This window comes from Halichoerus grypus, chromosome 13 (genome assembly GCF_964656455.1).
Source record: "Halichoerus grypus chromosome 13, mHalGry1.hap1.1, whole genome shotgun sequence".
Lineage (NCBI taxonomy): Eukaryota > Metazoa > Chordata > Mammalia > Carnivora > Phocidae > Halichoerus > Halichoerus grypus.
In genome coordinates, this window is record NC_135724.1 from 51,854,580 (window position 1) to 51,882,057 (window position 27,478).

The 27,478-nt window shown below is 43.9% G+C and overlaps 1 protein-coding gene across 2 annotated transcripts in view; it reads left to right on the plus strand.

The window, feature by feature from the left end:
- EMILIN2 (elastin microfibril interfacer 2) overlaps nt 1-27,478 on the plus strand; it is a 50,967-nt gene that overhangs the window by 7,601 nt on the left and 15,888 nt on the right. For both annotated transcript variants that reach the window (XM_036122330.2, XM_036122331.2), the window contains exons 3-4: nt 20,995-21,170; nt 25,466-27,394. In XM_036122330.2, coding sequence (XP_035978223.2) covers nt 20,995-21,170; nt 25,466-27,394 — 2,105 coding nt within the window. The remainder of the gene's footprint in view (nt 1-20,994; nt 21,171-25,465; nt 27,395-27,478) is intronic.

Here is a 27,478-nt window from a genome sequence, read left to right on the forward strand (position 1 = left end):
ACACTGACTTGGTTTTTTTTTTTAACAACTCAGAATTAACTGCTTCTGTCCTTGATAAAGCTGTTTTCTGGACTTAAAAATAACAAAAAACCACTTGATTAAATGATGCGAGCCTGACTTCTCCCGAAGAACAATTTTCCTGGACAGCTTGAGAGAGGAACATCATAGTTGTCAACGTGACAGTAGTTCCTATTGGAGGAAAATAATGAAATGATTAAAATGAAACTCACCAAGAAGTTTTCTTCTATCTTTCCTGTTTTAAAGTGGTGAAGTGTGGCTGGACAAAAGGAGGGGCTGTTCAAACCAACCAAATCACTGGTTTGAAAATGCTGTAGAAGCAAACTTTTCTGGGTGTGTTAGGACCCAGCTGTTCTTTCACTCACCCCTCCCCCCCACTTTCCACTAAGAAAATATTAGATTAGGGAATACGCCTAAACATTATTCTCTGCAGCATCAGCCTTTCGGGGTAGTGTATTTTACTAGGCATTTGCTTAAGAGACCAATGGCGTAGGTGAGGCCTTCTCACACTGGCCATTTCGATGAAAGGGAATTCACTATGAGATCTCTCAACTTTTTCCTAACATTCTCTGGCTTCATACACATTTGTGATTGTACGGGGTCTGCTGAATGGGCTTTATTCAGTTATCTTTTACAGAGCTTTGCTCGCAGTCCATTATAAAACAAGGTTCTAGAGATTTCCTTTTTGCTTCAAGTTGTTTCTCTACAGCTACTCAACAGGGATGCTATTGAAGGATCGTGGGATAAGGACCTAGATTTTTTTTTCTGAACTATAGAAATGCCACTTTTTTTTCTGCTGAGGTTTTCCACATATTTTGAATTTTTTATTTAAATGCAATTAGCCAATATATAGTATATCATTAGTTTCAGAGGTAGAGTTCAGTAATTTAGCAGTTGTGTATAATACCCAGTGCTCATCACATCACGTGCCCTCCGTAATGTCCAGCACCCAGTTACCGCCTCCCCTCAGCAACCCTCAGTTTGTTTCCTTTGGTTAAGTCTCTTATGGTTTGTCTCCCTCTCTGAAAACAGAGCCCCAGAGCTGTGGCTGTGATTGCGACAGAACCCAGGGCGGGGTGAGTTTCACAATCCAGCCATTTGCAGGAGATCTTTTCACCATTAAAAGTGTTTCCCTGGCTTGTGTCGGTGTTAACGCCAAGAGCTCTCCCGTGCCGGGGGAATGGGGCCTTGGGCAGGGAGGCAGAGTTGAGCCTTTCTGAATATTTTGAACGTTCCAGAATCTCGGGTCTGGCCGGCTGTCCTGACAGGGTTCGGGCCTGGTTCATGCATCAGGGGGCGTGCTTTGGAGATTCTTCAGCTGCTTTCGGCTGGGGCAGCAGCTTTCCAGGACCACAGTGCCAGGTCAGGGGGTCTGGCTCAGTCATGATCAACGAGGCACCCTTTTCCCATCCCAACACGCTGCATCATCTTTTGGCAACTCACAAGATATTTGGGAGTCATTCTGTTACATGATTGCAAAAACAGCAAAAAGATAGAACACAGATTCCTTGCTCACTGATGGTGTAGGAGGGAAGGCAGAAACACCATCTATGGCTTGTTTCCTGAACTAAATAGCACAGCAGCTTCTAAACACTCCTTGTCAGAATTGTCACTGGGAAAATAATAATCCCAATGAGTAGGCACTCTGTCATATTTTTTTTTTTTTTTAAAGATTTTATTTGAGAGAGAGTGAGTGAGAGAGAAACCATGAGCGGGAGAAGGGGCAGAGGTAGAAAGAGAAGCAGACTCCTCATTGAGCAGGGAGCTTGATGTGGGGCTCGATCCCAGGACCCTTGGATCATGACCTGAGCCGAAGGCAGGCACTTAACTGACTGAGCCACCCAGGCGCCCCTTGTCATAGTTTCAAAATGCTAATTTATGTCTTTGATGTTTTGTGTGTTATTTTGCACAAAATGGCAATTTTGTTTGTTTTTACACAATGGCAATTTGAAGACAGAAAAAATTCTGTTTTGACTGTCTTCCTTAGTCAATGATCCATACCTTGAAAAGTACAAAAACAAATATTAGGTCTAAATTCCCAACAGATAAAGCAAATGGTTGTGTAAAGAGTAATCTGATACATTTAAAAAGAAAACCCAAAACTTTAGTTAAATCCTCATTTTAAAAAACTCTGAAAAAGACTTAATGATGCGGTTTTGGTTTCTACTTAACTGAGTTCTATTATTGCATTGTCAAGACAAGACTATCTGGTGCTCGATCTCATGGCCCTGAAGAGATTTTAAACACCCTAATGCAGAAATGTGTGTGTGTGTGTGTGTGTGTGTGTGTGTGTGTGTGTGTGTGTGTATAATATATATTATCTAAAACAGCTTTATCGAGGTATAATCTACATAAATAAACCATACGTATTTAAAGTTGTATAATTAAGTGCTTTGATGTGTATGGACCCATGAAGCTAACATCACAATGTGTATGGACCCATGAAGCCAACATCACAATCAAGATATTGAACATATCCATCACCCCCAAAACTTTCCTCACACCCCTTGGCAATCCTTTCCTCTGGTTTCTCCCCACATACTCCTCAGGCAGCTGCTGATCTATTTTCTATCACCATAGATAAGTTTGCATTTTCTAGAGTTTTATGTGTAAGTACTCATATAGTATATACTCTTATGTTAGCCTTTTTTCATCCAGTATAATCATTTGGATGTACATCCATGTCGTACTGTGTATCAATAGTTGATGACTTTGTATTGTTGAGTAGTAGTCCTTTGTATGTGTGGACCACTATCTGTATATAGTTGTTTTGTAGCTGAGGACTTGTGGCAAAATGGTGTGGAAAACTATTGGTATTGATAGTAAGGTTACTTCTCTGATTTTTCTGAAGACAAATTAGATGGTAACAGATGTATAACAGATGTAGGGCACTAGATAAAACCATAGTGGATGGAGTAAGAAAAACACATTTCATGTTTAGAGCCCTGGAAAATGTTGGATTGAGGCTACATAATTAGCTTAAGCCATTTCAAGTTGGCAGAAAGCTCAGTAGGGTTAAAGGAGGTTCATTTGGAAGATGTTGGTTACTCCGTTTCATTAAACAAATATTTTTGAAGAAGGCCTCCGTCTGGCCCAGGACTAGGCCCCGTGGGGACAGAGCAAGGAACCCAACATCTCTCTTGCCCTCCAGAAGTTCACATCCAGTCAGTGAATGAGACATAGACAGAAATAATTACAATATGAAAAGTAGAAATGAGGGTTGCAGTACAGAAGTACAAGTAGCCAAGGATGTTCAGAGGTGAAAGGAATTACTTCGGCCAGGAGGGCTCTGAGAACCTGTTTGCAGGTGGTGGCGACATCTTAGAAGGGCTTTGAAGGATGGTTCCCGTTGAGTATATGCAGTTTCGAGAGGACACCAGCATAAAACAAGAGAACGTGGGCTAGGGCCTGGAGGTGGGAAGCGAAGGGGCATCTGTGGGGAAGTACTGTGTTTGCAGGGCTGCCTCCTCCTGAGGGCTGAGGGAAGGCTCTGCTCTGGGCTGCTCTCCCTGCGTGTAGATGGCCACCTTCCTCTCAGTGTCTATCCCATCCTTTCCCTCTGTGTGTCTCTGTGTCCCATTGGATTAGGGCCCATCCCAATGGCCTCATTTTAACTTGATTACCTCCATAAAGACCCTATCTTTAAATCAGGTCACATTCTGAGGTACTGGGTGGGGGTGAGGACTCCAACATATCTTTTTGGGGGGACACAATTCAGCCCATAACAACCAGTGTTGGGAGGTTGAGCCTTATCATTTAGGCAAAGGGGAATCATGGAAGGCTTTTGATTTGGGACACCATTGGAACGTTGCTAATGCTGATCAGGCAATTTTGCAAAACAGATATGAGAGGGGGAGCGTGGGGTGGGGGTGAGGGGTGGTGGGAGGGGCCCTGTGGGGAGACTGGCAGCAGTCCATGCAGAACCTGTGGTGGGGGAAGCAGACCTGGCCATGAAGAGGATGGGAAGCAGCAGCCCAGTCGAATGGCCAGGTGGCCTCTCCTCTGAGTGGGTTGAGGATACATGAAGAACTGTCATGGGGTGATCTGTGTAGTGTGTTGTCAAGGGTATTGATAAAAAGGACCACATGTGTGAAGGAAGACACATCAGTTCAAGGACTGTCATTTGAAGGTTATGGCAGGATTGCCTTTATCCATGGGACAATCACCTCATTCCTCACCTGTGGTCAGGAACCAACTATAATTCTTCACATGGGCAATCAAGACCATTATTATGGAAGGAACCCATAGTTTTAGCCTTACTGCAAACTTGTGCCTTATGGTAAATTTATATATGCCCGCATGCACACAACACACGGAGTGCATGCATATCATTTATATAAAGCTTTATAGTTTCACAGTTTTCACAGAAATTTTATTCTTCCAATACCTGAGAGGTAAAAGGGGGGGGCAAATATTAAAATGCCAATTTGTTTATTTAAATTTTAATTTAGATTCTAGTTAGTTAACATATAGTGTAGTATTGGTTTCAGGGAGAGAATTTAGTGATTCATCACTTACATACAACACCCAGTGCTCACCACAACAAGTGCCCTCCTTAATGCCCATTACCCATCTAGCCCAACCCCCACCCACCTCCCTCCAACAACCCTCAGTTTGTTCTCTATTGTTAAGAGTCTCTTATGGTGGGGCGCCTGGGTGGCTTAGTTGGTTAAGCGGCTGCCTTCGGCTCAGGTCATGATCCTGGGGTCCTGGGATCGAGCCCCGCATCTGACTCCCTGCTCAGTGGGGAGCCTGCTTCTCCCTCTCCCTCTGCCTGCCACTCTGCCTACTTGTGCTCTCTCTCTATCTCTGTCAAATAAATAAATAAAATCTTAAAAAATAAAAAAAAGAGTCTCTTATGGTTTGCCTCCCTCTCTCTTTTTTTCCCTTCCCCTATCTTCCTCTGTTTTGTTCCTTAAATTCCACATATGAGTGAAATTATATGGTATTTGTCTCTCTTTGACTAACTTATTTCACTTAGCGTAATATACTCTAGTTTCATCCATGTTGTTGCTAATAGCAAGATTTCATTCTTTTTGATGGCTAATATTCCATTGTATATATATATACCATATCTTCTTTATCCATTCATCTGTCCATGGACATCTGGGCTCCTTCCATAGTTTGGCTATTGTTGATAGTGCTGCTATAAACATTGGGGTGCATGTGCCCCTTCAAATCAGTATTTTTGTATCCTCTGGGTAAATACCTAGTAGTGCAATTGCTGGGTCATAGGGTAGCTCTATTTTTAACTTTTGAGGAACCTCCATACTGTTTTCCAGAGCAGCTGCACCAGCTTGCATTCCCACCAGTAGTGTAAGAGGGTTCCCCTTTCTCCACATCCTTGCCAACATCTGTTGTGTCCTGTGTTGTTAATTTTAGACATTCTGACAGGTGTGAGGTGGTATCTCATTGTAGTTTTGATTTTGAGCATCTTTTCATGTGTCTGTTGGCCATCTGGAAGTCTTCTTTGGAAAAATGTCTATTCATGTCTTCTGCCTATTTCTTAACTGGATTATTTGTTTTTTGGGTGTTGAGTTTGATAAGTTCTTTATAGATTTTGGATACTAACCCTTTAGGTCCTTTGCAAATATTCTCCCACTCAGTAGGTTGCCTTTTAGTTTTGTTGATTATTTCCTTCTCTGTATAGGAGATTTTTTATCTGGATGAAGTCCCAGTAGTTCATTTTTGCTTTCGTTTCCCTTGCTTCAGGAGACATATCTATAAAAAAGGTGCTATGGCTGATGTCAAAGAGGTTACTGCCTGTGTTCTCTTCTAGAATTTCCTGTCTCACATTTAGGTCTTTAATCCTTTTGGAGTTTATTTTTGTGTATGGTGTAAGAAAGTGGTCCAGTTTCTTTTGTATGTTGCTGTCCCATTTTCCCAACACCATTTGTTGAAGAGACTTTTTTCCATTGGATATGCTTTCCTGCTTTGTTGAAGATTAGTTGACCATCAAGTTGTGGGTCCATTTCTGGGTTTTCTATTCTGTTCCATTGATCTGTGTGTCAATTTTTGTGCCAGCAATATACTATCTTGATGATTATAGCTTTGTAATACAGCTTAAAGTCTGGAATTGTGATGCCTCCAGCTTTGCTTTTCTTTTTCAAGATTGTTTTGACTATTCAGGGTCTTTTGTGATTCCATACAAATTTTAGGATTGTTTGTTCTAGCTCTGTGAAAAATGCTGGTGGTATTTTGATAGGGATTGTATTAAATGTGTAGATTGCTTTGGGTTGTATGGACATTTTAACAATATTCTTCCAATCCATGAGCATGGAATGTTGTTCCATTTCTTTGTGTTATCTTCAGTTTCTTTCATAAGTGTTCTATAGCTTTTGGAGTACAGATCTTTTACCTCTTTGGTTAAGTATATTCCTAGGTATCTAATGGTTTTTGGTGCAGTTGTAAATGGGATCGATTCTTTGAGTTTTCTTTCTGCTGTTTCATTACTGGTGTATAGAAATGCAAGACATGGGGCATCTGGGTAGCTCAGTCAGTTAAACATCTGATTCTTGGTTTTGGCTCAGGTCAGGATCTCATGGGTTTTGAGATGGAACCCCGTGTCGGGCTCTGTGATCAGTGGGGAGTGTGCTTGAAGATTCTCTCCCTCTGCTCCTCCCCCAACTTGTGTGTGTGCACTCTCTCTCTCAAATAAATAAATAAATCTTAAAAAAAAAAAAAAAAGAAATGCAAGACATTTCTGTATGTTGATCATTCTGCGACTTTGCTCAATTCATGTATCAGTTCTAGAAATTTTTTGGTGGAGTCTTTCAGGTTTTCTGCATAGCGTATTATGTCATCTGCAAATAGTAAAAGTTTGACTTTTTCCTTGCCAGTTTGGATGCCTTTTATTTCTTTTTGTTGTCTGATTGCTGTGGCTACAGCTTTTAGTACCATGTTAAATAAAAGTGGTGAGAGTGGACATCCCTGTCTTATTCCTGACCTTGGAGGAAAAGCTCTCAGTTTTTCCCCATTGAGGATGATATTAGCTGTGGGTCTTTTGTGTATGGCCTTTATGATGTTGAGGTATGTTCCCTCTATCCCTACTTTGTTGAGGGTTTTTATCAAGAATGGATGCTGTACTTTGCCAAAGGCTTCTTCTGCATCTATTGAGAGGATCATATGATTCTTTTCCTTTCTTTTATTAATGTGGTGTATCACATTGATTTGCAAATACCGAACCACCCTTGCAGCCCAGCAATAAATCCCACTTGGTTGTGGTGAATAATCCTTTTAATGTACTGTTGGATTCAAATTTTTGCATCCATGTTCATCAGGTATATTGGCCTGTAATTCTCCTTTTGTGGGGTCTTTCTCTGGTTTTGGAATCAAGGTAATGCTGGCCTCATGGAATGACTTTGGAAGTTTTCCTTCCATTTCTATTTTTTGGAATAGTTTGAGAAGAATAGGTATTAACTTTTCTTTAAATATCTGGTAGAATTCCCCTGGGAAGCCATCCAGCCCTGAACTTTTGTTTGTTGGGAGATTTTTGATTACTGATTCAATTTCTTTGCTGGTTATAGGTCTGTTCAAATTTTCTATTTCTTCCTGATTCAGTTTTGGTAGTTTATATGTTTCTAAGAATTTATCTATTTCTTCCAGATTGTGCAATTTGTTGGCATATAATTTGTCATAATATTCTCTTATAATTGTTTGCATTTCTGTGGTGTTGGTTATGATCTCTCCTCTTTCATTTGTGATTTTATTTATTTGAGTACTTTCTCTTTTATTTTTAAAGATTTTATTTATTTATTTGACAGAGAGAGAGGCAGACAGAGGGAGAGGGAGAAGCAGGCTCCCTGCTGAGCAGAGAGCCTGACATGGGACTCGATCCCAGGACCTGGGATCATGACCTGAGCTGAAGGCAGACACCCAACCGACTGAGCCACCCAGGCACCTTTCCTTTCTCTTTTCTTTTTGATAAGTCTGGCTAGGGGTTTATCAATCTTATTCTTTCAAAGAACCAGCTCCTAGTTTCATTGATCTGTTCTGTTTTTTTGTGGGTTTTTTTTTTTCACTATATCATTTATATCTGCTCGGATCTTTATTATTTCCCTTCTTCTGCTGGCTTTAGGCTTTATTTGCTCTTCTTTTTCTAGCTCCTTTAGGTGTAAGGTTAGGTTGTATATTTGAGACTTTTCTTGCTTCTTGAGGTAGGCCTGCATTGCTATGTACTTATAAATGCCAATTTATATTTGAGGTAACTGAGAGTTAGAGAAGTTTTCAGGTCTTGTCTGACTCAACTGGTCTTTGGCTGAGTTGGGACTGGAACAGCCAATGTTGTCATGGATAATAGAATTGGATGTTGTTCTCCATACTGTCTCCACAGAAATATGATTGCTCAGTATAGGATCCTGGAGATGTAAGGAAAGCCATAAGGTGGTGTGGCTGGGTACCACCTGGTACGTATTCAGAAGATGTTTGCTGAATGCATAGGTGAAAGAGAGCATGTGGGTTTTAATTTTTCTATTAAGACTATTTTTTTTTTAGAACAGTTAATGTTCACAGCAAAATTGAAGGGGAGGTACATAGATTTCCCAAATTCCCACTTCCTCCACACATGCACAACCTCCCCCGTTCTCACCGTCCCCCACCAGAATGGTACATTTGTTATAGTCGATGAACCTACATTGACACAATGATAATCACCCGAAAGTCCATAGTTTACACTAGGCTTTATTTGGGGGAGGGCATGTGATTTTAGCTTGTCTTTCCTCCCATTGTTAAGAATCATATGTGTTGAGTTCAGTTTTCAGTTTTTAGTTATGGAGATCATCAGTTTGAACAACTGTCTTTGGTTTGTGTTTTTATTTTTTATTTTTTTAAAAAAATTTTTTATTTTTTTATTAGATAGGGAGAGAGCATAAGCAGGGGGAGTGGCAGGCAGAGGGAGAGGGAGAAGAAGGCTCCCTGCTCAGCAGGGAGCCCTATGTGGGGCTCGATCCCAGGACCCCGGGGTCACGACCTAAGCCAAAGGCAGACGCTTAACTGTCTGAGCCACCCAGGCACCCCTGGTTTGTGTTTTTAAAATGGAGGTTGTGACACACATATAGTCTTGAAAATGGTTGTTAATACTGAATGAGAATGCAGTGGCTTGCAGCTAAAATGAGGATTTGAGATGTGGCGGATTCCAGTTAAATCAAAGTAATGATATAATTTAGCTTCTTGAACTGGCAGTCTCAATGTAACCTTTAAAAGTTTTTGCCAAGACGTAAGTGTACGTTGACTATCTCTCTGATCCCTGATACAGTTTTCGTTCTGTAAGAGTTCATGTTACACAATTGTAAATCAAAATTCAACTGAGTAAATTTTAAAGACTCTAGTGTCGTTATTCAGCAATTCACGAATTAGGCAGCATCCCATTTAGTAGAGAGAGAGAGAAGGAGCTCCAAAGAGCTGTTCAAAATGAACAGCTTTTATAGGCAGAAAATGGTGGGAAAAGGAAGTTTCTAGCAAAGAGTGGATTGTTTCAGACAAAGTTACCTTTGAATGGGGTCGGAAGGGGTCTGCTGGTGGATTACCTCATGCCTGCTGACCAGGTAATTCCAGATTAACTGATTAAAGGTTACATTCCTAGGAGAGGCTGAAACTGCAGTTAGGTTAGATATTGAGTCTTGGTTTGCTGACATGGGGCTTAGCACAAGAGACTCCATTTGGAGCCTGTTTACTCTTTTTTTTTTTTAAGATTTTATTTATTTATTTGACAGAGAGTGACAGCGAGAGAGGGAATACAAGCAGGGGGAGTGGGAGAGGAAGAAGCAGGCTCCCCACTGAGCAGGGACCCGGACATGGGGCTCGATCCCAGGACCCTGGGATCATGACCTGAGCCAAAGGCAGACGCTTAACGACTGAGCCACCCAGGTGTCCCTCTTTTTTTTTTTTTTTAAAGATTTATTTATTTATTTGAGAGAGAGAGAAAGGACAATCAGGAGGGGCAGAGGAAGAGAGAATCTCAAGCAGACTTCACTCTGAGCACAGAGCCCCAGGCGGGGCTCGATATCACCACCCTGAGATCATGACCTGAGCCAAAACCAAGAATTGGCCATGTAACTGACTGAGCCATCCAGGTGCCCCGTTATCTCTTTTTTAACACAAGTATGGTTTGGTGGTACTGGGAAGTTACAATGACGAAAGACAGAACTTCATTTTGAGAAAGCTAAATTATAAAAATATAGGGAAGTATTTCAAAGATTAATTTTGTGGCTTTGAAAATATCATGCTGGCTTATATATTTTATTCATAAAAATTGAAGCCAGTTTCAGAGAAACCTTTGGGTGGTGGGCCAGCTTAGGCACCTCCTTACTGGGAGGACAAGAACTACTACTTAAACCACATATTTAATTGTTTTAGTTAAATTAAACAACACAATAATGCAATCTATGTAATTTTTCTTAAAAAATAAGCATGATTTCAAGGAAATGGAAGCAAGCTACTATCTTTAAAACTAGTTAACTGATGTTAGTTGGGCCCCTTCACCTCAAAGTCTATATATTTGTGTCCCTTCTCAATTTGCAAGAATTGTAGATGCCCAGAAGTTTCCCTCCAAACTGGGATAGTGTCCAAGGCATACTGTCCAACAGCCCCTTGTACCTGGGTTCTGTGTGGCTCTCTCAGAACCACAGGGAGCTGGCCAATGTAGGGAACACCATACCCTCCAGTGCCCCAAGAAAATCCAACCCGACAAGCCTGCCTGAGTAGTGAGGACTTTACTGAAGACTGTGGCTTTGGTTAGAGGATGCCATAGGGTCATCAACCTTAAACATCCACTGGCCACCCTAAGGCATTTTGGAGAGTAGCTCCTCCTCACTTCTTTCACCTCTGGTGGCCTCCTGCTCTGTCACCATACCCATTTGAGAGCAAATCAGCTAATTCCTTCTTCACACCTGGCTAAGCTCCCCCCCCCCCCAGTTCATCCACACCTTCACACCGGGGCTGGGGTGGGTTGTGGCGGCACCTTTCAAAGAAAAACCACGTTCTTTCTGAGTGGAGTGCAGGTGAATAAAAATCTCTCCACCTCACTATGTTAAATGTGCATTAAGAAAAAAACCTAAAGGAATATTGGGTTATCCCGGACAATGTGAGACTAGACGATAACATTGTGGTCCCTTTTCTCCCCAGTGTGGTCATAAATTAGAAAAGAAATGGAAGTGTTCCTGTATTTGCAGTATGCCCAGATTATTACTTTTACTGAGAATGAATTGACCCAAAAGAAGAAGGTGTTGTTTTTGTATCTGCTGAGAAATTCCTACTCTCTGGGGGTTTTCTAAGCATCTCAGGGACCTCACCAAGTCACAGGTGTAGTCTAAAGCTTGCCAGCATCCATGGTCTTCATCCAAAGGACTGAGATCCCTATAGAGGAGGGATGGATGGTGCAAACCAAGTCAAAGGAAACACAGGAAAAAGATTTTGAAATGACTGTGACTTTCATAGGAGAATTTGAGGAAATGATTTCTCCTCTTAAAAAAAAAAAAGGGCGCCTGGGTGGCTCAGTCGGTTAAGCGACTGCCTTCAGCTCAGGTCATGATCCCAGGGTCCTGGGATCGAGTCCCGCATCGGGCTCCCTGCTCTGCGGGGAGCCTGCTTCTCCCTCTCCCACTCCCCCTGCTTGTGTTCCCTCTCTCGCTGTGTCTCTCTCTGTCAAATAAATAAATAAAATCTTTAAAAAAAAAAAAAAAAGAGGAAATAATGAAAATAGAGTTATCGGGTAGTTCTGGAAAGAAAGGTTTGGATCCCCAAACCACGGAAAGTCATATTTGTGGTGAGCATCCTGGGAAGGGCTGAGGCCGGCAGATGTTCTCATGGCTCGCACTCTGGGAACCCAGGGGATGAGGGCATCGGGGAGCGAGCGGGAGGAGCGTCCTGTGGTTCTGGCTCTGGGAACAAGGAAACATGATGTCAGTGTGAGGAATGGAATGGTATAGAATTTGTGTGTGTGTGTGAGGGGGGAATCATCCTGCAGCCGCAGTGACCATCCCGGAAGGAATCCTGCGGGAGAATGCAGGCCTTCATTAATTATGGATTACTGAGCCTTCCAGAAAGCCGTCACTGTGAGCCTGCACTGGCCGGCCCTCCTCCCCACTGCGGCTTGACTTTTGTAATGGATTTCCCAAAGTCAGGAAGTGAAAACTAAGAATGTGGACTCCTAGGAGCGCATGCATAAGCTGTATTTCACGGTGCTGGACACGCCCTGCACTTGGAGCCCTAGTCCTTTCTAGCAACGCACGCTTTCTCTGAAGGAAGGTGCCCACCGCTCTCGCGGGCATCATCTACTGCGGCCAACTCGGGACCTAGCCTCCACTGAGCTGCAGCGGTGCTCCCGAGTCACCTTCCTTCAGGACAGCAGAGTCTCTGTGTCCCCAGGGTGAAGGGGGGGGGATCATTGTAAAGGATGGAGGGGGAAAACTCCTTATGCTGTGTGATCGGAGCAAACCACTGAGGGGTGAAGAGGAGTCTAGGTTTTAGGATCTAACTTTCTGCTCTAAGTACATAAGGAAATTAATTCAAGAGGAAACAAAAAATAAGCAGCTTAGGATTGCGGTGTCTCCAGCAAATACAGCCCCTTCGTCTGGGGAAGCAGAGAGTCTCCTGTGTATACGTTTTCATTTTGAACACCTTGCTTTGGTCTTAGGATATGCTATTTTTTTATAAAGTGAACAAAGCTATTTTATAATCTGATTTCAATCAGGGCTCATCCATCTTTTGGTTTCATTAGATGCATTTTGTATTTCAGAAATATATTTGCCCAAGCATTCTGGCTTTTAACACTTTGATGGATTTTCCTAAAAGCCAAGAAAATATTTTCTATTTCTTTCCTTCCGTTAACGTCTCCATGCAGAGATCTAATTAAAATTGTGTCCTTGAGCAGAAAAAGATAAGATGAGAATTTTGGTTTGTGTGTCTGATGTGCTTTAACCTGGAAGAAGGCCCTTTGGTTCCTTCACTTTGTGCTATATGGGAGACTTTTTCATCCTGTGGAAAGTTAGCCTTGGAAGGGACCTTGGCTGGATAGAGTCACCTTCTCAGATTGCAGAGATTGTCATTGTAGATGCACATGGTTTCCAATGGCCAAGGTTTGATTGTCAGTAAGAGAGAGTGGATTCAAATCAAATGGCAAGTGTCTCTTTCTCTTCAACATAGTTCTGGAATCACTTCCAGTTTCAAACTTTGTAGCCTCCATTGCCTGACTGATTTTCTGTTGCTACTTCCATAAAAAGCACATCTATTTATTCCCTGATTGATAGAAAAACCATAACAACAGAAGCCAGAAGAAACCCATTTGTCACAAGTAGTTTCTAGAAAAATTAGTTTACTGTCTTGTCAATCTCTAAATTAGCACATGAGATTAAACTTTGTAAAAGTGAATTACTGTGTAAAAAGCCGGGAAACTGACCTGTGCTACAACATGGGTGAACCTTGAGGGTGAAGGAGTTCAGAACAGGCCATCCCAAAACGTGCCACGTTGGCATATTGATTATTTTGACCTGAAGGCAGTTGAGGAAACGCAGAGACAAGAAGAGCTCTCTGTCTTCCCTCGTTCTAAAACCAGGTTTATAAGTTCCTGTCTCCCCTGTACCAGGATGACCTTATCACTTTAGATAGATGAGTCTGCATAAGCGAACCTTACTAAAATAGCACTTACCTTCCCTCAGTTTCCCCCATATACTTCCTAGCAACATTCCCACAATTTATTGCCCCTAGAAGCCCAAAACCTCTTTTCCTTGGTCTAGTCACTTCACAATTTATCACCCTGTGTTAAAATGGTAGATAGGTCCCTGAGTCTAACTGCTTGTTTTCACTTTTTCCTGTAAAGCCTCCAGGCATGTAAAAAATATTAACAACTTGGATGTCTTTTCACCTGTCTTTTGTCAGTTTAATTCACAGGACCCAGAACAAACCTAAGAGGGTAGAGGAAAAGTGTTTTTCTCTCCTACAAGGACATTATGCTAAGGGAACTAAGCCAGTCATGAAAGGACAGACGCTGTATGATTCCACTTCTGTTAAGTCCCTAGAGAGGTCAGATTCATAGAGATGGAAGTAGAATGGTGGTTGCAGGGGTTGGGAGGGCGGGGACTGGGGAGTTAGTGTGTAACGGGTACAGAGCTACAGTTTGGGAAGATGAAAAGAGTTCTGGGGGTGATGGTTATACAATAGTGTGAGTGGACTTAAAGCCACTGAACGGTGCTTGTAAAATGGTTAAGATGGTAATTTCCTTTTTTTAGGGGCCAGGTTTGAATCAGTTACCCCTTCGCATCCCGCTCCACTCGCCCCCCCACCCTGTTCCATGGCAGACAGAGCTAATTCATCAGAGCAGTCTCCCCTGGATGAGGACCAGGAATGCTTCTCCATGGCTCCGCACCACCCTCTCAGCTTTATCCTTCCTCTCAACACTCTTCCCTGGTTAGGATTTTCCTGAACTTGGGAGGAAAATATGCTTCTTCAGCCCCCTGTTATCTCCTGGTTAGCACCCTATTTCTCATTTCCCATCACAAGCAAACTTGATGGGAGAGGTTTCAGGGGCTGCACTGTACCTCCCCTTGCTTATTTCATTCTTTATTCCGACCCAGTGTCCTCTCTGTTGATCTGAGCAGCACTGGCTCAGGTCACTGAGCGTGTCCTTGTCTCAAAAATAATATCTGTCAGTCCTTCTGTTCCTGGACCCTCTCAACAGCACTGGGAATACTCCTTTCCCTTTGCTTCTAAGAGAGTGTGGTTTTCCTTCTCTCTCTCTCCAGCAGCATGTGCTGGCCATTTTCTGCTTGCCCCCGGATCCATTTTCCATCTGTCCCCATCCTGATTTTGCTCTAGGAGTCTGCCCTGGACTGGTTGTGATTTCATCCTTTCATTGTATTGATGAAACTGTGGCCCAGAGGTGGGATGTTCCTTGCCTGTTATTCAGGTAACAAGTGAAAAGGACTATTGCTTTTAGTCTAGGGATACTTGCAATTGGTTACGGTTTCCAAAATTGTCTCACTCGTGCCGCCTCACTGGGTTCCCTCACCACCTAGCTCCGTGCTCCGTCTGCTGTAAGGCATCCGCTCTCTCCCTCCAGGGTGGGGTCGGCAGTAACAGTTTCCTCTGCTGGAGGCCCCAGCTCCCGTCCAGTGGCCTTCCCTAATACTGTTCTCGCAGCCTCGGTTGTCTCTACATTTTGATAACCTTGTGCTCCCCTTGCCCTTTCTGACCTGGGGTTGGTACATTTCTCCCATTCTTTTTTTTTTTATTATAAATTATTTGATTAATTTAAATTAACAAAAAACCCAGTGCACCCATTTCTCCCACCCGCATCCCCTACTTCTGGCAACCACCAATCTGTTCTCTCTATCCATGAGCTTGGTTTTTTTGTTACCTTGTGCATTTTTGTGTTTTTGATTCCACATATAAGTGAGATGGGACGGTATTTGTTTTTGCCTGACTTACATCATTTAGCTTAATGCTCTCAAGTTCTATATGTGTTGTCCCAGATGGCAGGATTTCATTCTTTTATGGCTGAGTAGTATTCCTGTGTGTGAGTGCATGTGTATGTGTGTGTATGTGTGTGTGTGTGTGTGTGGACCACATCTTCATCCATCCATTCATTCAGGTGTCTATCCATGGACACTTAAGTGCATCCATATCTTGGCTATTGTGAATAATGGTGCAGTGCACATGGTCGGGGGGCAGACACCTCTTCAATTAGTGCTTTCATTTCCTTCAGATAAGTGTCCAGAAGTGAGATCGCTGGATCATATGGTCGCTTTATTTTTAATTTTTTAAGGAACCTCCATATTGTTTTCCACACTGGCTGCACCAATTTACATTCCCACCAACAGTGCACCCCAGGGTTCCCTTTTCTCTACATCCTTGCCAGCACTTGTTATTTCTTGTCTTTTTTTTATAAAGAGATTTTTTTTTTAAAGATGTTATTATTTGAGAGAGAGCGTGAACAGGGCTGGGGGAGGGGCAGAGGGAGAGGAAAAAGCAGGCTCCCCGCTGAGCAGGGAGCCCAATGTGGGAGGGAGCCCGATGCAGGGCTCGATCCCAGGACCCTGAGATCATGACCTGAGCCGAAATAGGAGTCAGATGCTTAACTGACTGAGCCATCCAGGTGCCCCAATTTCTTGTCTTTCTTGATACCAGCCGTTCTGACAGGTGTGAGGTGATATCCCATTATGGTTTTGATTTGCATTTCCCTGATGATGAGTGATGTTGAGCACCTTTTCACGAACCTGTTGGCCATCTGGATGTCTTCCTTGGAAAAATGTCTATTCAGATCCTCTGCCTATTTATTACTCAAAAAGATTTTTTTTTTTTTTTGCTTTGAGTTATATGAGTTCCTTATGTATTTGGCTATTAGCCCCTTATCAGATATATGATCTGTAACTATTTTCTCCCATTCAGTTAGGTTGCCTTTTTGTTATGTTGGTTTCCTTTGCTGTGCAGAAGCTTTTTGGTTTGATGGAGTCCCACTTGTTTGTTTGATGTTACGTGTATTCCACACATATGTTATACATATTTACCGCAGTGAAAAACAAAAAGTGAATTCCGTGCCTGGAGGTGGAAAATTTGGAGTATTTCCTGAACGTCGGCCAACTGCATCTGCCTGGATGTGCGTCCTGACGCCTGCTGAAATGCCTTCTTGCTTGTATGCACGTGCTGGTGTTGTCCCAGATCGGTGGTTATTTCTTCAGGCCCAGGGTGCTTCCTACCAGAGAGAGGGAGGCACCTCTTCTTTCTGGCTTCCTTCTCCATCCTAACAGTCCGTTCCAGTGGATACTGTGTGGGACCACACACGGAATGAAGCAAGAAGAGTTAGTTCTGGGGTTTTGGGGACAAGCCAATGCTTTGAGAAAGAGAGGAATTTACTAGAAAGTCTCTTCTTGGGAGAAATCCCGGTCAAGCAAGTGTCCCAGCGGGGGCACAGGGCTTTGGATTTGTGCACTTTTAGTGGCATGTATTCAAAAAAGAAGTTACAGGTGAACACTAAATGCAGGGAAATGATCCTTACCTCGTAGGTCCTTACCTTGTAGAAATGATCCTCAGCCAGTGATGTGTGGTTATTTCCGAAAAGCCTTCTACTGGCAACGCGGGAGGGATGAGGGAGGAGAAAGAAGACAGGTGGGGGTGGGGTAGGAATGAGGAGATGAACAGAGGTGTGTCAGTTGCTCCTCCCGTGGCAGCCTCATGAGTCCCTGTCCAGGAGACACCTGTGATGACAGACATGCTCACACTAATCCGCAGGTGGCTCCTGAAACGTGGCCAGGGTGACTGAGGAACTGAATGTTCAATTTTGTTTGCTTGTAATTAGTTTAGATTTAAAAAGCCCCACCTGATTAATGGCTGTCTTCTTGGACAACACAACTCGAGGTCACCTTCTGGTGACCTGAGGACTCGAGCTTGATTTGGTTCTGGGGAGGCTCGGGGTTTCACATCTGCTGCGGTTAGACCTGAGGCGCACTTGGGGCTTTTAATATGGACATTGGATTCCCCCAAACCTCATCAAAAGTAGACTTAGTATCATTAAATTACTGTTTGATTAATCAATTATTGACTGATGTGCATTGTTTGTTGAGCACCTGCACTAGGACAGACGCTGTGTTTAAAAATGAGGACACTGAACAAGCGTGAATGGAGGCATGTTATGAAAGAAGTCTCACCTCCTGTCAGTGGGAAGGAGTCTTTCTGTGGGGGGAAGGGGGTGATGTCAGATGGAGGCAGTCATTTTGTCACATTTTGTTTTAATAGGGACATTTCAAGTCCTGTGGTCCCTGAACTCTATTCAACTTTTCTAGTCCTCTTCTTGCCACCTTCCTTCTCAGTAGAATGTTCTGGGTTGACCTGATGTCTTGAATGGTGGTTGAACTCATAAAAATGGTGAACCCTTGTTTCACCACCCCCTACCGCAAAAGGGTTTCAGAGGGAGAGGAAGGGGAGGAGAGTTGAGAGGACGGGACGAAGAGCACTGGCAGAGGTTGGGGTGGGCTTGGGCGGTGGGGCGGTGTGCTGCCGCAGCCCCCAGGGGCCCCCGGGAGTGCCCGAGGCAGCTGTGGACGGGGCTCCCTTGAGGGACAGGATTTTGTTACAGTCTCTACCCAAGACTGGGATGGAAGCCAAGGCTGCAGCCTGAGTCAGCCTTCCAGCTCCAGCCCAGCACCGCCTTGACTCTGTCCCTTGGGCTGTCGGTCCTTCTGCTTGGCCACCCCCAGCTGGGTGCAGTCAGTTAGCTGGTTCAGTAAGTGTCCATAGGGCACCTCCTGTGCGCTTACAACCCAAGGGTTCTTGGGGTAACACTTGGGCTGCTTTGGGTCAATTCACTCCCCCTGCCTGGCTGCCTAGCCCTTGGTTGCCTCAGAGGCTCCCGGCTCCTATGAGGAAGGAAGGCTGATGGGTGCCCTGAGTTTTGGGCTGCACTTCTCAACTCTGGCTGCACTTGACAATTACTGGGGGAGTTTTTAAAAGGTACAGATGCCTGGGCATTCCTGGCCCCAGGCCAGCTAAATTAGAATTTTGAGCATAAAGACCTGGGCATATTTTTTTAAAGCTCCCTGGCCAGGATATTGTCCTGCAGAGCACCGAGGGATGGAAAGAGGACCTGGGAATCCTGCTGCGTTCCTCCCATCCTCTGGAAAACCTCCTGGCTGGCTCTCGTGGAGGCAGGAGCCCTGTTTCTGCAGGGAAAATCCCGGGAAAGCTGGGGGGCTGCATGCACAACCCTACCTCTCCCCCCACCCCCGCCATCCCCCAGATTGAGGCCTGAGGACCCTCAGTCACCTCTGGGACCCATGTCCTGGTGCACGGAGCAGCCGGAACGTGAGCTTTCCCACGGCTGGAGGTGGCCGCCTGATGGCTTCCAGCTGTCACCGCTGGCCAGGGAGCCTCTTCCACACACTGGACTCACCACTCTGTCAGAAATGCTGTCTACCTGAACTCCGCACCGCCAGCCACAGAGCCTACGGCAAGCCGGTTAGGGTGGAGAGTGGAGGTGGGGGATGTGCGTGGGGCTGGAGAGGAAGACAGGAACTCCAGGGAACTTTCCTAAGTTATGAGCTGGCTCCAAACTGCTAACTGCCTTTAAAGAAAATAATGAGGTGTGTTGAAAGAGCGAGCACTGTCTTACACTCGGCTCAGCAGTTGGAGCCAGGGCCTCCGGGTGGGGAGGGAGTCGGACTTGCAGCCTCAGGTTTTGCTCTCCTGGTCCCGCTCAGCCAACATCCAGAAGGGTTTGCTATGGGCTGTCATCTGCTGGCTCACGTACAACACCCAAGCGCAAACACATTTTCACATTCAGTCTTAAATGCTCAGAGGAACCAAGGTTTTCTGAGATTACACATTTTTGCAGCATTATGCTATACTTGAGCATGCAAAACAATGAAGTGGAATTTTCTTTCTTTCTTTTTTTATTGCTTCTAGGACCACACAGGGAATTCTTTTGGTAGGTGGGGTGCTCGCGGTCTGGGGGCTGGTGTGCACTTGGCCTGGGTCGGATGCTCGGACAAGTGTTTGCTGAATGGGGATGGCAGCTACCCGCTGACCCAAAGTTGTAGGGCTTGTGGAACATCTCTGGGTGGGTGGAGTCACTGCTTCTGTGTGCTGGGAGGGCCATCTGGGGTGCAGGAGAGAACACTTGGGTTTAAATCCCAGCCCTGGCCCTTCCTGACCATTGGAACTTGGACAGGTCACTTGACCTCAGTGAGCCTCTGTTTTCCCATTTGTGAAAAGGGGAATCTAAATAGATGGGCCTTAATGGGAGGTGTGGTGGCAATACCAGGGAACTAAGAGCCTAGAAGTGAAGTCTTGCCCCACCCTTCTTTTCTGTTTCATTCATTGGGCTTTTTCTTCTGTTTTCCTTGAAAAAATCTCTCTCTGGAGCTTCTCAAAATCTGTGCGTCTAGGCCCCACCGCAGACCAATTAAATCAGAACCTCTGAGAGTGAGACAGGGGCATTGGGTTGGCAGTTCTTTACGGTTCCTGGTGATTCTGATGCCTGGCCAGTGTTGCGAACCACTGCCCTAGAAGGGCCAGTGGAACTGGGACAGTGACAGGTGTTGGGACAATAATGCTTGGGACAGCGCTGTCCCCAGGGCCCAGAGGGTCACCTGGGGTCCTGTTGGTGGGAGAGTTCCTTACATTTGAGGTTTTAGGGGTCATGGTTTTGACCCTCAGGGGCCAAAAACCCATTACATTTAGTAATTTGCAATTTTCTCAGGAATGTGACTTTGAACTCCACCCACCACAAGGTGGGTGTCTGAGATGGAGTCACCTGGCTGGCACCAGGCCCCATGCGCCCCCCAGCTCTCCCCTGAGCAGCACACAGCAGCCCTAGGGAAGTGATAGAGAGCTGATTCCTTTCTGGGAATTGGCCCTCAAAGAGAAGGGCAGCTGCTAGTGCTGGTGTTCACAATGAAGAGAGAGTGAAGATGTTCTAGAGAGCCACGATTCCAAGCTGGAAGTAGAAGTTGAGATAAGGAGCAGCTTGCCTCTGTGCTGTAAGCAGGGGCCCCCGGGGGTGTTGGATTCCTGCATCCATCCCTCTGAGTGTCCAGGGGGCTGCTGGATTGCCACTCTCTGCTCCAGGCCCAGCCCTGGGTCTGGAGGACATTATAGCTCATCATGAGTCTCAGTGTGATATGCGCATGCGTGGGGGGAACATGTACCTTTTTTTTTTTTTTTTTTTTTTAGAGAGAGGACAGGGAGGGGCAGAGGAAGAGGGAAAGAATCTTAAGCAGGCTCCATGCCCAGCGTGGAGCCCAACAGGGGGCTTGATCTCACGACCGTCAGTGGGAGGGGAGCTGGGTGCGTGTGGGTCTAAGAGATGGAAGAAGGAGGCCAGTCTGATTTTGGCTGAACCCCAGGGGGTCAGGGCTGGATTGAAGAGACCAGTGGTCCCCTCTGGCAGATAGGGGCTTGGATCCTGTTCATTTGGGTCCAAGTCAGGGATGGCCAGGGGCTCTGGCGACTGCAGCCAGTGAAGAGAGATGCCACACTTTTCTTCGGCAGGTATCGTGTGAACTTCAGACCCAGATACGTCACCAAGTACAAGACAGTGACACAGTTGGAATGGAGGTGCTGCCCTGGCTTTAGAGGGGGAGACTGCCAGGAAGGTCCCAGGGACCCTGTGAAGACTCCCCGCCCCACGCCTGCCCGGCCTCGAAATAGCATGAAGAAAGCCACAGGTAATTTCTTTGTACTTTGTGGTGGGTGACCACCTCTGATCTTTTCCAGTGCTCCTGCAGACAGTAGGATTTATGATTTTCAATGGCGATCTCTCCAAGGTCTTCAAGTAACACACATATATGCCTGCAGTAGACACATGTGGCATGCAAAGTTATTTGCAAAAGCAGTAGCAATCAGAGTACAGATTTTTTCTTTTGCAAGTAAATTGCTTTGTTAGGGCCAACTTGTGAAAGCCAAGGACTTAGCAATCAGTGTAGGGGATGGTTTCAGACTGGTGTAGTGTGCAGAACAGATGAAAAGAGATTCAGATGTAGTGATGCTTTGTTTGTTCTTGCTTTTCATCTACAAGCTCCCATAAATCTGAATTTGAAGGAACTAAATTTTTTTTTTTTAAATAGGTAAATTAGAATCATTGTCATTCTGTTTGGGGTGAGCTATTTGCAAAGCTAAGACAGAGAGGCATCCAGTGAAGTTGTTCTTAAATTTGTTTCTAAATTTTTTTGAAGTAGCACAAATTCAGTGAATAACTCAGAAAGCAGTGATAATTTCCACCTTTGCTTTTAAGTTTAACATTAAGTGGCTGACTTTTATGGATAAAAATTGTCCTTTTATCTTTCCTCTTTTTTAAGTTGAGTGAGAATAAATGTAACCTAGGTTTTCTCATGAATTTGATGGTTGTCTTTAAATGATTATATTTTCCCATGAAGTATTGTCAATTTTGAAACTTGTAGTGTTTCCCAATATTGTCTGTAAAATTTTAAAATAATTTTTATGAAAAAAAGGTAATGCATATCAATTAAAGAGTGTTTATAAAGTATAGGGAAATACTTACTTACACATAATCTCACCGCCGTATGATAACTACTGCTAACATTTTGTTATTACACATTACTCTCTTTCCTATGTCTGCACATACATTTTGTTAAAGAAAAATTCATTTATTCATCCCACAAATATTTATTGAGCTTCTATATCTGGCAGGCTCTATACTAGATACTTGGGAAAAGTGAAAAACAAGGCAGACAGTCCTTGAACTCACAGAAGGCAAACATCAGACAAGTAATTACAATAAGTCATCATAGATAATATGATGGGGACACACAAAGGGGTCCATTGGATCATAATAGTTTACTTTTGTTTCATTTTTATTTTATAAAATCTTAAGCCTGTATGTAGTTTACTGAGTCGAATAGCTTTAAAAGGACTATTAGAAAAACAGTGACCCTCCTTCTCCCCCACTTTCCCTTCTCAGAGGTAATTCCTTTAAACTCTTTAGTTTGTCTTTTGGAATTTACCTCCATATCTATTGACCTCTCATTATGGAAGGTGAGGGTTTGACTCCTTTTCATCTGCTTTCCAGCACATGGTTCCCATACCCTCATCCTTTCTGTACAGTTTATACCAGGTTTTTAATTTATTTAATACATATTGTTTACATTGTAGTAACTGTATAGATAATGTTTACAGCTGAGCCATGTAGTATACTATGAAACTGTTGCCTTTCCTATACAGCTTTATGGTTTCTTTAGAGTTAGTATTTGTCTTATATTTTCCTTTGTTTTTTATGTCCTTGTCCTTATTTCAACCCAAACTCTCCTCTGGGTGATTATCTAGATGTCCTTTCATTATGTTCAGACACATCAGTGTCATATTCCTGAAGCATCCTCCTAGAGCTTTCTTACCTGCCCCACCTGGTCATCCTCTTTTCCTTGTTCACAGCTGCCAGCCTGTGATCTTACTTGTCTCTCTCCCATTGATCCCCTCTTTCCTGTACTCCCTGCTTGTTCTCAACTTACTACCTTGTTTTGGTAAAGTACATCCTCCAGTAGTTTTATGAGAAGATTGTATGGGAGTGGTACACTTTCTATTATTTTATAGTCTGAAAATATTTTTATTCTACCTTTAGAATTCTAGATTTGAAATAATTTTCATTCAGAATTTTGAAAGCATCACTCAATTTTCTTCTAGCTTTCAATACAGCTGTTAAAATGTCCAAAACCATTCTGATTCCCAATTTTTTATACGTGACATGGTTGTTCTGTTTTTTGTTTTGTTTTGTCATTTTAGTGGGATTTCAGAAGGGAATGAAAAGGAAATGCTTATCCTTAATCCACTATCATTAAAAAGAACATACTATTTTTTAAAAGATTTTATTTATTTGAGAGAGAGAGTGCGTGTGAGCACTCGAGAGTGAGCACAAGCAGAGGGAGGGGGAGAGGGGGAGAGGGAGAGGGAGAAGCAGACTCCCTGCTGAGCACAGAGCTTGACGTGGGGTTCATGGGGCTCTTTCCCAGGACCCTGAGATAGTGACCTGAGCGGAAGTCAGAAGCTTAACCGACTGAGCTACCCAGGTGCCCCAAGGACATGCTATTTTTAGAACTTATTTTTTAACTCAATCTATAATGAACAACCGTTCACTAAATAATTTACAATATCATTTAATGGCTTTTGAGTGTGATTATTTGAACACAATCCCCTGCTATTGGTCACTTAGGTCGTTTGCAGTTTTTCAGTATTATAGATAGTATTTGAATAAACATTTTTTCCTCTTAATATTTTAGATTCATCCTTGATTATTTACTAGAATAAACTTCTGGAAGTGTAATTGCAGGGGCAAAGGGATTCTGAGATTTTGATACATATTGCCAAATTATCCTTCCAAAAAGTTGTACCAGTTTCCACAGTCACCAGGAGTATGGAAAAGAAGCATTTCCTTACATGCTGATTTTCCCCCAGTCTCCTGCCCTTTCCTTTTATTTCCTTTGCTCAGAATGGCATTTCATCTGTATGTGATTCAACAATTTGTTTTTTTCTCCTAGTGGCTTGAGGTAGAATAAATTTTTCAGTGTGGAAAATAAAGTATTCTATAAAGTTCTCTGCTTGGGAGTTTGGCCATCTGAATTCCAGTCTTGGTTTTACCACTAAGTTGATTTTAATGAATAATAGCTGTGGTTATGATTGTGTACAAAAGTTTAGGGGAGGAAAAAACAACAGTAAACTCAAATATCTGCAACGTTCTACATTTACTTTTAGTGTTTGTTCAGTGTACCTTAATGCATTTTACTTCATTGTAATCTATATTGTGTTTGACTTTTTCCACCTGTCAAGATAGTCTCCATATCATCTGTGTAGGCTTGTCGAGGTTAGCCCCTCCTTTTTGTTTTTAAGATTTATTCATTTCAGAGAGAGAGAGAGCAGTGGGAGGGGCAGAGGGAGAGGGAGATAAGCAGACTCCTCACAGAGCAGGGAGCCCAACGTGGGTCTTGATCCCAGGACCCTGAGATCATGACCTGGGCTGAAATCAAGAGTCAGAGGCTTAACTGACTGAGCCACCCAGGTGCCCCTGTCAGCTCTTTCTAGTATTCCTTGTATCCTACTGTGTGTTCAGGGGCATGGTTTGCTTCTAATCTCCTATTGCCTCAGGTTTCAGTAATTTTCTTTTTGTCGAGTTCATCAATCTATCTGTCACTTTATTTTCATTTTTATGACTCATCACAATCATCTTTATAACTTTTTTTCCTTCTTTTGGACTATTTCCTTGGAGGTATATTTCTTAGATCATCAAAAATTCAATGTTTATATTCTTTGATTTAGTGAATCTTAGTCTATATGACCGTGTGACTTCATTGTTAGGAGATGCCAACAGAATCACTGCTGTATTTCTCTTTTGCTTTTAGTTTCCCGAACTGCATAATGGTGGTAAACAATGTCTATGAGACTCCTTTAGCCTAGCGATACTAATAAAAGTAAAAGAACATTTAGGAGTTGCTTGGGGGATAACTTACTGCTTGTATGATATCATACCACCCAACAGCTAATGGGTGGATCTTGCTAAAGTGGCTTCTTGTGGTTTTATAGAACAGAGCCAATCATTGGGGTGTAGCTGCTGCTCACTAATGTGGGAACAGTGTGTCCATATGACAGAGTAGATTAAGAATATTTCCCGTTAGGGTGAAAGAGACCACTGACTGTCTATTATGTGCCATGTACATATTCTCTTAACAACCCTAGGAGCGAAGATAATACCTCTGCTTCAGAGATGAGGGGATTATAGTTCACAGAAGTTAATTAACTCGCTCAAGGGCAGACAGTAAACAGTGGAGCCAGACTGCAGGGGAGGTCTCTTTGACTCAAAGCCTATAGTCTTTTTCGCTCTACCATGATTGCCTGTGGTTAGAGGGGATCTATAAGTGAAGGCTTAAGTGTATTCCTCAAGTACCCTGTTTATTGGCTTTGTAGAAAATGGGAAATGGTAGAACGTGTTAAGTCATATCCGACTCTTTCTTTGTAACAGATAATGAACCAAGCCAAGTCCCAGAGCCCAAGAAGACTTTGTCACCAACTCGTGCAGCAGAACCAAGCCAAACGGTAGATCCCAAACAGGGGCCGCAAGAACTTCAGGAACAGAAAATCCAGGTGCTTGAAGAGAAGGTTCTCCGACTCACAAGAACAGTTCTTGATCTCCAGTCTTCCATTGCCGGAGTGAATGAAAACCTCAAGCATGCCATTCAGGACAATGCCAGCAAAATGCTGGCATCGTGGCTCAGTAACCTGCACCCCCAGCCGGTGCCCGACAGTGCTGTTGGCGGAGACACAGAGACCATCCAGCTTCCTGATGTCCTCAACAATAAGGAATCTGGCATGAAGGACATCAAGTCTGAATTGGCTGAGGTCAAGGATGCTCTGAAGAACAAGAGTGACAAACTGGAAGAGCTGGATGGGAAGGTAAAGGGGTATGAAGGACAGCTCAAACAGCTCCAGGAGGCTGCCCAGGGCCCTACGGTGACCATGACGACCAATGAGCTCTACCAAGCCTATGTCGATAGTAAGATTGATGCCCTGAGAGAGGAGCTCATGGAGGGAATGGACAGAAAGCTGGCTGATCTGAAGAACTCATGTGAGTACAAGCTGATTGGTCTCCAACAGCAGTGTGATGACTATGGGAGCAGCTACCTAGGAGTGATTGAGCTTATAGGAGAGAAGGAAACAAACCTGAAAAAAGAAATAAATGATCTTCGAGCCCGGGTACAAGATCCTTCAGCTCAGTCAAATTGCTGTGGTGGTGAAAAGAATGGTGACTTTGGACAACAGATCAAGATGTTAGACCAGAAAATCGAAAGAGTTGCTGAAGCCACCAGAATGCTGAATGCACGAATGGACAATGAATTTGACCGCCTTGTAGTTCCAGAGCCAGATGTGGACTTTGATGCCAGATGGAATGAACTAGATGCAAGGATCAACGTGACAGAGAAGAACGCGGAAGAACATTGCTTTTACGTTGAAGAAACCCTTCGGGGGACGATTAATGGCGAGGTAGATGACCTGAAGCAACTTCTTGATCAGAAAATACAGTCTTTGGAAGAGCGCCTGGGGACTGTTCTCCTGGAGGTGGCCAACAGCACTGAGGCAGAACTCACCCCCCCAGCCTCAGCCTTACCGGGTGGGTCAGGGGCTAGGAACAAACAGGTCATGATAGAGTTAAATCACCTGAAGAACAAAGTTCAAGTTGTTGAGGATATTTGCCGGCAGAACTTTCAGAGAGAGCCTCATGGCTTAGAAGATACTTTGCCAAATGGAGAAGACCACATAACGGGTGATAGTTTGAACCTTTTGAAATCTCTGAATGACACGATGCATAAGAAGTTTCAAGAAACTGAACGTAGCATCCAGAAACTTCAACAGGATTTTAGTTTTCTTTATTCTCAACTAAACCACACAGAGGACGATGTGAATCATCTCCAGAAGGAGCTGAGCAGCTGTAGAGAAGGTAAAAATGCTGCAGTGGGTGGGTTTCCTAAGGGGGGCGAGCGAGGAAGGACGGTGGGGCCCCTCGCATCTCCCCAGAACCCCAGGGCTCATTGCTGCAGCCAGCTGGAGGAGAGGTGGCAGCACTTACAGAGCCGGGTCCTCTCGGAGCTGGACACTTGTAAGGAAAACACGCACGGGGTCCGGAGGGATGTCTCCGTGGTTGAGAGCAGGGTATCTCAAATGGAGAAAACGTGCAGCAAGCTGGACTCCATCTCAGGAAGTCTTCAGAGGATCAAGGAGGGGCTCAACAAGCATGTCAACAGCCTCTGGAGTTGTGTCAGGCAGATGAATGGGACACTCCGGTCACATTCCAGAGACATATCTGGCCTGAAGAATTCAGTCCAGCAGTTCTATAGCCACGTTTTCCAGATTTCTACCGACTTGCAAGATCTGGTCAAATTTCAGCCATCAGCCAGTAAGTTGACCTTTACAATTCCATTTCTTGCATTTGTTTGCAACATGTATCATGCTAGATTTTGGATGGCCCCTGGGATTAACT